The sequence below is a fragment of the Clupea harengus genome, chromosome 21 (genome assembly GCF_900700415.2).
Source record: "Clupea harengus chromosome 21, Ch_v2.0.2, whole genome shotgun sequence".
NCBI lineage: Eukaryota > Metazoa > Chordata > Actinopteri > Clupeiformes > Clupeidae > Clupea > Clupea harengus.
The window spans coordinates 23,095,368-23,105,367 of record NC_045172.1 but is presented as its reverse complement, the minus strand read 5'-3'; the positions used below and the strand labels follow the sequence as shown (position 1 = coordinate 23,105,367).

The 10,000-nt window shown below is 48.0% G+C and overlaps 1 protein-coding gene across 2 annotated transcripts in view; it reads left to right on the top strand.

Annotated features, from left to right (window-relative positions):
* LOC105905649 (protein tyrosine phosphatase non-receptor type 4) overlaps nucleotides 1-10,000 on the top strand; it is a 61,748-nt gene that overhangs the window by 25,124 nt on the left and 26,624 nt on the right. For both annotated transcript variants that reach the window (XM_031558487.2, XM_031558488.1), the window contains 4 exons: nucleotides 2,259-2,431; nucleotides 4,688-4,756; nucleotides 7,668-7,802; nucleotides 8,351-8,506. In XM_031558487.2, the coding sequence (XP_031414347.1) occupies nucleotides 2,259-2,431; nucleotides 4,688-4,756; nucleotides 7,668-7,802; nucleotides 8,351-8,506 (533 nt within the window). The remainder of the gene's footprint in view (nucleotides 1-2,258; nucleotides 2,432-4,687; nucleotides 4,757-7,667; nucleotides 7,803-8,350; nucleotides 8,507-10,000) is intronic.

Sequence of the window (10,000 nt, the reverse complement as noted above, 5' to 3'; positions counted from 1 at the left end):
AGGTCCTCATAAGGCAATAATGTACATATCTGCATTGGGTTGTGTATGTTGAGCTCCTTATAAGGCATTAATGTACATATCTGCATTGGGTTGTATATGTTGAGGTCCTCATAAGGCGTTAATGTACATATCTGCATTGGGTTGTATATGTTGAGGTCCTCATAAGGCATTAATGTACATATCTGCATTGGGTTGTATATGTTGAGGTCCTCATAAGGCATTAATGTACATATCTGCATTGGGTCGTATGTTGAGGTCCTCATAAGGCATTAATGTACATATCTGCATTGGGTCGTATGTTGAGCTCTTCATAAGGCATTAATGTACATATCTGCATTGAGTTTTCAGTTCTGATCTGACCCCCTCCCCACACCGCCCGAGGCAATCAGATTCTAGAATGTCCCAGCATTCCGTGTGGTGACATGTCAGAATTCCAGTGGCGCTTGCTATGTGCTGTAACAGGCCTCCGCTCACAGTCTCGTGTTGGAGCTCGCCCCATCACCCCCTTCTCCGCTGCCTGTTCATTACCCCCCCCGGAACCCCACCTACCCCCACCCTTAAGCACCTTGTAGTGGGTATTAATTATAGAGGGCAGATAATGCACTTTGTGTGTGCTGCTCAGAGAGAGACTCAAACGGAGATGGAAAATGCCAGAGCCAATCGTCTTCTCTCATTATTCCTCTTTCTCTCTAACTCACTTTTCTCCCTCTCCCTCTCCCTCTCCCTTTCCCTTTCTCTCTCTCTGTCTCTCTCTCGCCTAACTCTTCGCTTGCTCTCTCTCACATGTTCTCTCTCTCTCACATGTTCTCTCTCTCACTCACCCCCCTTTCTCTCTCTCCCTCACTCCTCTCTCTCTTTTACCCACTCTTCTCTCGCTCTCTCTCTCACACACTCAAGTTCTCCCCCCCCCCTCCTTTTCTCCGACCCACTCCTCTTTTTTTTTTTCTCTCTTTCTCTCTAATACACACACACACACACACACACACACACACACACACACACACACATTCCTCTGTTTCTCTCCCATCTTCAGTGGCATGGTGGAGATAAACACTCCAGTTCCCAATGTTCAGTGGCAGAGACTCCTTTTCTTTTTTTCTTCCATGTTCCCTCTCCTCCTCCTCTTCCTCCTCCTCCTCCTCCTCCTCCGAGCAGTGCTGCTAAAAGCAGGCCTCCGTGGTGGTGGTGGTGGTGGTGGGGGGGGGGGGCCATCCATAATTCATTGCCAAATGGCACAGTTTGGTGTAATCGCAGTCATGCTGAGTTAGAGGAATTTGGAAAGTGGCGCTGTAAGACATGGTGTGGGGGTGGGGGTGGGGGTGGGGGTGGTGGTGACTGGGTGAGACCTCGTCTGGGAAAAACAGTAGCGCAAATCCTAATGGGAAGCTGCAGAAACAACATGCTTTCTCCCAGCACATGCCTAGGGACAAACACAGCACACTTTGTGAGTGTTTGTTTGGGGGGAAATGCTAATGCTAGTGGCTAATGGGCAAGATGTTAGAAACAGCCTGCACTCTCTCAGCACATGCTTAAGGACAAACACAGCACAGTCCAAGTGTTTTGTTTTTTTTCTGGACATTGACCATTTTGGAGAACCATTTCTCCAGCATTCATTCATGCATGATTGGATCCATGTTGGGTGTAGTTCAGTTGAGCTCCAGTCCCTGATGGCTTTCATTTTTAAAATCCTGCTCCCAATGTAGAGCTAAAAACAACAAAGTTGACGGATATCGTCCAAATATGCGTAGGCCATAATGTGTATGGCCAGATGAAAAACAACCCTTTTAGAGGAACTCATAGCCCTTCATTTGCCCCCCCGACATCTCCACGGGGTATCTGGTGCCACCAGCCAGGGGGCACCAACCCTTCGCCCTGGTAATCAATGTTATTGAATTGGGGTGAAATTAATTCAAATGATCAGTGTCTTTTTAATGTTGTATGGGAATGAAAGTGCCTGGCAACTAGTTTATGAAAGGTGTGTTAAATCTCTTCTCTCCTGCTCGCTCTCTCTCTCTCTCTCTCTCTCTCTCTCTCTCTCTCTCTCTCTCTCTCTCTCTCTCTCTCTCTCTCTCTCTCTCCATGCCCTCTCCCCTCTCTCTCTCTCTCTCTCCATGCCCTCTCCCCTCTCTCTCTCTCTCTCTCTCTCTCTCTCTCTCTCCATGCCCTCTCTCTCTCTCGCTCTCTCTCTCTCTCTCTCCATGCCCTCTCTCTCTCTCTCTCTCTCCATGCTCTCTCTCTCTCTCTCTCCCCCCCTGTAGAGCGAGAGTAGAGAGACACTGCTGGGCTTCAACATGGTGAACTACCGCGCCTGCAAGAACCTGTGGAAGGCCTGCGTGGAGCACCACACCTTCTTCCGCCTGGACCAGCCTGTGCCCCCGCAGAAGAACTTCTTTGCACATTACTTCTCCCTGGGCTCCAAGTTCCGCTACTGGTGAGAGTGCCCCCCCTTGGCCTGGGGTGGAATACTGTACTACTTAGGCTAGGTTCACACTGTCAGTCCAAATCAGTTTTTTTGTTTTTCATATCTGATCAGAATCCGATCTTCCTGATTGGCTGTCTTCATTATATATTGATTGTGATCAGATCCAATCTGTGTGTCCAGGAGGCAGTCCTCATTTTGTTTCGTATCTGCGTTGGTCGTCGGATTTTAACTGACAGTCTGAACATAGCCTGTCACACTAAAGAAGTTTTCTTTGCCTTTAATGTACGCATTATTTAAAAACACCCCCCTGAAACCACATGCAGTCCTCTCACAGGTTCTCCTCAGTTCCTGAATAATATCCTTCAGGGTTCAACATAAGCCATGGCCTGTCTATCGGGCAAGTTGATTGGTCAAAAATATACAAGGGGCCAGTAAAACTTGGATCTATTGGCCCATGGGGCCAGTGGGGAAACTGATGTGTTGGGCGCTCGCTGTCCTTAGGACAGAGATGTTAAATAATGGAGAACAACACACTTGTTATGCGTGCAGCATCAGAAACACAGGTGAACAGCCTAGGCCTGGATTAGGGCCAGCAATATTACATTTGCATTGATTATGTTGAGGCCGTGATGATGATGATGATGATGAGGATGGTGGCTGGTTGTGTGTGTTTTACCCTGCATTAGTCCCATGTTGGTGGGATGAGCACAGCGGGTCAGGCATTAGGGGTTAGCTTTAGCTAGTTAGCATCAGCTATACCCAATAGCCAAGAGGTTTGATTTCCATTGCCTGGTTTCAGTCATGGCAGATGTGGCCAATCGGCATAAGATTTTGCTTCCTGTGGTCATCGGTCATGTGGCATTTGTAGTCCAGAAGATTGGTGCTAGAACTGAGCACCAGGAAATAAGGTGTCCACAACCTTCATTGAAATGAATGGGAGTGTCAACAGGTCACTCTCGTCAGGCTCAGACCGTCAGGGTAGGGGTGGCATTCGAGAGCTCTTGCTAATGCCGCCGCTGCTGATGCTACTGCTCTTACTGATGCTGCTGCTGCGAATATTAATGCTAATAGCAATGCTAATGCTAATACTGCTGCTGCGAATATTAATGCTAATATCAATGCTAATGCTAATACTGCTGCTGCGAATATTAATGCTGATATCAATGCTAATGCTAATACTGCTTTTGATGCTGGCACTGCTGCTGCTGATCCTACTGCTGCTGGTGCTGCTGATAATGATCCTGCTGTTGCTGCTGTTGCTGCTGATAATGAATCGTCTTCTGCTGCTGCTGCTGTTGCTGCTGGTGCTGCTGATAATGATCCTGCTGTTGCTGCTGATAATGAATCGTCTTCTGCTGCTGCTGCTGCTGCTGCTGCTGCTGCTGCTGTTGCTGCTGATAATGAATCGTCTTCTGCTGCTGCTGTCCCCAGCCTCTGGAGCAGTGTGGGCTAGCTGGCAGCGTTGCATAACCAACCCATATGTTCAAGAAGCCGTTATACAACCGCCATTTATCCCAAACACTCCTCTACCGACACACACACACGTATGCACACATATATATACACACACACCTATACACACACACACACACACACACACACACACACACACACACACACACACACACACACATACATACACACACACACAGAAATGCAAATAGACACATGCGCCTCATTTCGGCATGTACTTCCCACTATTGAGCTTCAGCTTACACACATGTGCTAGCACACACACACACACACACACACACACAAAACACTCTCTCTCAGCAGTGGCATGTGTGTGTGGGATTTCTCCCATGATCCTTTGCTGCTCCGAGAGCCAGTGTGTGCTCACTCAGGTCCCTCACTCGGGGGGCACTCGGGGGGGGGGCACTCGGGCACCCATGATGATCGGCATCTTAAACGCCCAGAGGACACGCCCAGGTGCCAGCCGAGTCTCCCCCACACTGGGGTCAGGGGTCAATGCGATAGCCCAAATAGCCCACCAGGTTGGAGGAAGCAGCAGCAGCAGCATTGTTCAGCTACAAAGCAGTGAATCATCATCATCATCATCATCATCATCATCATCATCATCATTAGCTTCCAATGCAGCTATTCAAAGCTGGTGTGCGGTAGTGTTGAAGATGATGAGGGTTAGAATGAAATATTGATGATGAGATGATGAAGGTAAAATATAGTTCATAAATATATACTTTACATCTGTAAAATGTGTGTGTGTGTGTGTGTGTGTGTGTGTGTGTGTGTGTGTGTGTGTTTCAGTGGGAGGACGGAGGCACAGTCGGTCCAGTATGGGAAAGACAAGGGCATCAAGAACCGTGTGTTTGCCAGGTAACATTTCCTCTGCTGTTCATCTATACACACACACACACATACACACTCACAGACTCACAGGTACACAGATGAAATATTACGGTTACAGTTTAGCTTTTGAATGAAATAACTGGTGAGCTTCATGGATAACTCCTAATGTATACACACACACACAAACACACATTTGATGGATAACTCCTAATGCACACACACACACACACTTGATGGATAACTCCTAATGTACACACACGCACACACACAAACACACACACACACCAGTTCTGTTTTAGAGTGAGCTATGAGTGTGTGCTTGATAAGAGACACACACACACACACACACACACACACATTCACACACTGTCACACACTGTCAGACACACACACACTCACGCACTGTCACACACACACACTCACGCACTGTCAGACACACACACACTCACGCACTGTCAGACACACACACACACTCGCACACTGTCAGACACACACACACACTCGCACACTGTCAGACACACACACACACACTCACGCACTGTCAGACACACACACACACACACACACACACACTGTCAGACACACACACACACACACACTCACGCACTGTCAGACACACACACACACACACGCACTGTCAGACACACACTCACGCACTGTCAGACACACACACACACACTCACGCACTATCAGACACACACACACTCACGCACTATCAGACACACACACACTCACGCACTATCAGACACACACACACGCACGCACTGTCAGACACACACACACTGTCAGACACGCATAGGGTATAGAGTACAGGGATCATGTGAGCACCCGTGTCATTTTAGCCATTACAGTCACTTATCTGAATGGCAAAGGGATTTCACAGGGGAGCTGCTGTGTGTGTGTGTGTGTGTGTGTGTGTGTGTGTGTGTGTGTGTGTGTGTGTGTGTGTGTGTCTCTTTCCCCCCTTCATATGTATGTGTGCCCCTCGTATAGAGCATTACGGTGCCTTGAACTGACAGAAGTGTACACACATACACACAATGTTGGTGACACTGCGGTCGGAAATCTTTCAGAGACGCCTAGTTTGTACAGGAAGCAGAGAGTGCTGCACACACACACACACACACACACACACACACACACAGGAGAGGAGAGACACACACACACGCTCACTTTGTCCTAGAACAACAAAGATGCTGGAGGTAACGCTGCACCCAGAATGTGAACTTCAGGCTGTCCGCAGGTACACCATCTCTCTCTCTCTCTCTCTCATGCGCGCACACATACACACACACACACACACACTCAGACTCCAAAGAGACTGGCATAGTATTGTAGAAAAGATGGCATTGACGCACTCATTGGGTTTCTTCGTGGGTTCTGCAGAAGGGGAGGTGTGTGTGCGTGTGTGTGCGCGCATGCGTGCGTGTGTGTGTGTTCGCGCACGCATGCCTGCGTCGTAGCTCCTCTGTTGTGGTGATGGCGCTGACAGGGTACACAGACATTGTGTGTGTGTGTGTGTGTGTGTGTGGACTTTCGTTTCGGCTCAGTAATCTGATCAAATGGGGAAGTTTTCTCATTGGTTCTTAGAGATAAGCCTCCAAAGCTTTATTTTGACTTTTTTACCGTCTTGCTTTCTAAAACGGGCAATTCTTCTCTGACACGCACAGAAACATGCTTAAGGCTAAGCCCTCATATGTCACCCATCTCTCTCTCTCTCTCTCTCTCTCTCATGCGCACACACACACACACACACACACACACAATGTCTGTGTTTGTCAGAACCACCCTTATCCTGACCTGTGCGTCTAGAATGCATGTCATTATTCTTTAAATAATTGTACTTCTGCTTTTAAAAGCAAAGGCTGTACTGTGGCTATTCTCTTTTTGTTTCATACATCACCCATGTCTGTCTCTCTCTCTCTATCTCACACACACACACACACACACACACACACACACACACAACAAAGCTGTGGCAAAGGCTGTACAGTCAGTGGCTATTCTCTTTCTGTTTCTTTTTTGTCCCCTCTCTCGCTCTCTTTGTCTCTCTGTCTCTCTCTCTCTCTCTCTCTCTGGCTCTGTCTCTCTCTCTCTCTCTCTCTCTCTCGCTCTCTCTGTCTCTATTTTTCTCTCCATTATTCAACATTCAACGCCTACTTTTGTTTTTCTTTCTGCCCCTTCTCCCTCCCATAACCTCTGTGGCTTTCAGTTGTGTTAGTTTACCAGTGTCTGTGTCTGTGTGTGTGTGTGTGTGTGTGTCTGCACACCTTGATATAACAGCAGTGCCCTGAGAGGTACTCCTGCACACCAGACTTGTTTGTTAGTTTTTGTCTGCCGTGTATCTTGTGCTTAGTTTAAAAAGCAGTGTGTGTGTGTGTGTGTGTGTGTGTGTGTGTGTGTGTGTGTGTGTGTGTGTGTGTGTGTGTGTGTGTGTGTGTGTGTGTGTGTGTGTGTGTGTGTGTGTGTGTGTGTGTGTGTGTGTGTGTGTGTGTTAGCAGCACTATGCTTTTTCCCTCTTTCTTGTTTCTTTTTTACGGGGCCTTAATTTGAGCTCTCCGATTAATGATTTATGGGGCCTCTGTTCTACCCGACTCCTGCTCCACTTAAAGAGGGCAAGTGTGGACTTGGGAGAGGAAACGTCGGCACACACTGGCACCGGTCCATGCCCACCATCAGGATGGCACTGCGTGTGTGTGTGTGTGTGTGTGTGTGTGCTCACACAAATAGGCAAGCTTCAGACAGTGGTACAAACGTCATGGTTTTTTTCCTTCATTTGATTTGTTTTCAGCTCAGAGAGTCATGTAAATGTCGCGACTCTATTTATAAACGGCAGCACGACCACTGAAAGAGCAGGAGGTCAGCCAATCATGTGCAAGGGAAGGTGCTGAGTGACAGGTGGAGGGTGCGTGCTGATTGGTTGTGTGCTTGTGTGCAGGTCTCCCAGCAAGCCCCAGGTGCGGAAGCTGATGAGTGGGATGGATTGGGACACGGTGAGCCGGACGTCGCTCTCAGACGACCGTCTGGAGACCCAGAGTCTGCCCACGCGCTCGCCCCCCGGCACGCCAAACCAGTGAGTGTGCACACACACACACACACACACACACACACACACACACACACACACAGATGAATGTAGACACACACACACATTTGTTCACACACACAAACATGAATGTAAACACACCTACAGACAAGTGCATACATGTCATACATGAACACACACACACACACTCATACAAGCAAGACACACACACATGCAACCATGTATAGACGAAGTGATAAAACCTTCTTGTGCTCGATAGTCTTTGATCTGAATTATCTCATTTTTTTTTAACCATTCCGTGCCTAGAAATGCATTTCCAAACACACAGACAGGGAGACGCGCATACATGTCTGAGAATAAACCAGGAAATATTTCATAGCTTATCCGGATTAGGAGACAGTGGATTAAATCAGTCTTCTAAACCGGTCTCTTACCATTCTTAAACTCTTAATGCATGGCATGACTGATTCTATGAGTGTGTGTGTGTGTGTGTGTGTGTGTGTGTGTGTGTGTGTGTGTGTGTGTGTGTGTGTGTGTGTGTGTGTGTGTGTGTGTGTGTGTGTCTCCATCCACAGGAATTCCATGTTTGCACAAGAGGGCACGCGAGTGCGTCCATCCTCCGTGGGCCACCTGGTGGATCACGTGATACACCACTCCCCCAGCCAGAACTTCACCAATCACAAGTCGGCCTCCTCCACGCAGGCCAATAGCATCAGCCTAGACTCCAGCCCGTGAGTAAAGCCCGCCCCCTCATTGATCCTCTATACGTGATGTTGAAAAGGTCAAGAGGCTGAGGTCAAACGCCTTAGGTCAAGAGGCTGAGGTCAAACACCATACTTATTTCTCAAGGCTTCATTCGGTTACCAGGTGCTTTGCCCTAGCGAAGATCCTGAAGTAGTCCTCGAATAAATAAAATGTCCGCTTTCTTCCAGACTAGTAAAAGATTAGCAAAATGACACAGTGTCTGTGGGGTTTTTGGTAATGACGACCTGAAGATGTCAGGAGGCTGTCATGTGTGTGTTCTGTTGGCATGACGACCTGAAGATGTCAGGAGGCTGTCGTGTGTGTGTTCTGTTGGCATGACGACCTGAAGATGTCAGGAGGCTGTCATGTGTGTGTTCTGTTGGCATGACGACCTGAAGATGTCAGGGGGCTGTCGTGTGTGATTGTTGGCATGTTGGTACCCTAGAGAGGAGAGACATCTAGTCGTGGAGGCTTGCTTAGACATTAAGGACAAGAAACGACACTGTGGAGAATTGAATTGGCGGAAATGATTTGGAACCCTGTGAGATCTCTTCTGTAGAACTCTTGAGTTTGTGTGTAGAGAACTGATCTGTGCTTTTGTCATGTTAGCTGGTTGTTTGGCGGTCAGAACCTGGCTCCTGTGTTTTAACCTTCATGCACGTAAGGTAGATCTGTGAGTGTGTATCTCTAGGCCTCTCTGTGTGTGTGTGTGTGTGTGGGGGGGGGGGGGGGGGGGGATTTGCCAGCTGTTGGTTTGCCTGTGAGAACCTTATTTTTGTTTTAATATCGTTCTCTGAAGAATGCACTCATTTGGTCAAAGCAGCACTATGCAACAATTTGACACCTTTTTGAGGTATGGTTTTATAGGCAACCAGTTTTGGTTCCGTCCTCAAACTTATTTTAATAGCATATGGTAATGTGAAGGACAGATAAACACCTGTCTTTCCCACTAGCCATCCAGCATATGCACCTTCTTCCGAACAAAACTGGAAGAAAAGCTTTCACAGCATGGCATTGCCCGCTACACTGGCAAAAGACACCAGTTAGAGTGTTAGAAGCTTCTATCAGTGCCAACTGGGCTGTTGGTGGTGTTTGCAAGGTTTTTGCATGCCTTTTATGTAGTTAGCTTTCTAGTTCTGGAACAGAACTACCTATTGCTGCTTTAAGGAACTAGAACTAGGTTACAAACCAGTCAACCACTAGAGTCTCATCCAGCGCTGGAACGTCACCCCAGACGTGAAACATTAGAGTGAGGCGCGCACACACACACACACACACACACACACACACAGATGAATGGAAGCTAACAGGAAGTTAGAGTGAGGCGTTAGAACGTCACCCCAGACGTGAGGCGTTGGAACGTCACCCCAGACGTGAAACTTTAGAACGTTAGAACGTCACCCCAGACGTGAGGCGTTGGAACCCCCCCCCCTCGTCAGTGCCCCACCCATGCTGCCGTGGTCGTTATGGGGACGGAGGGG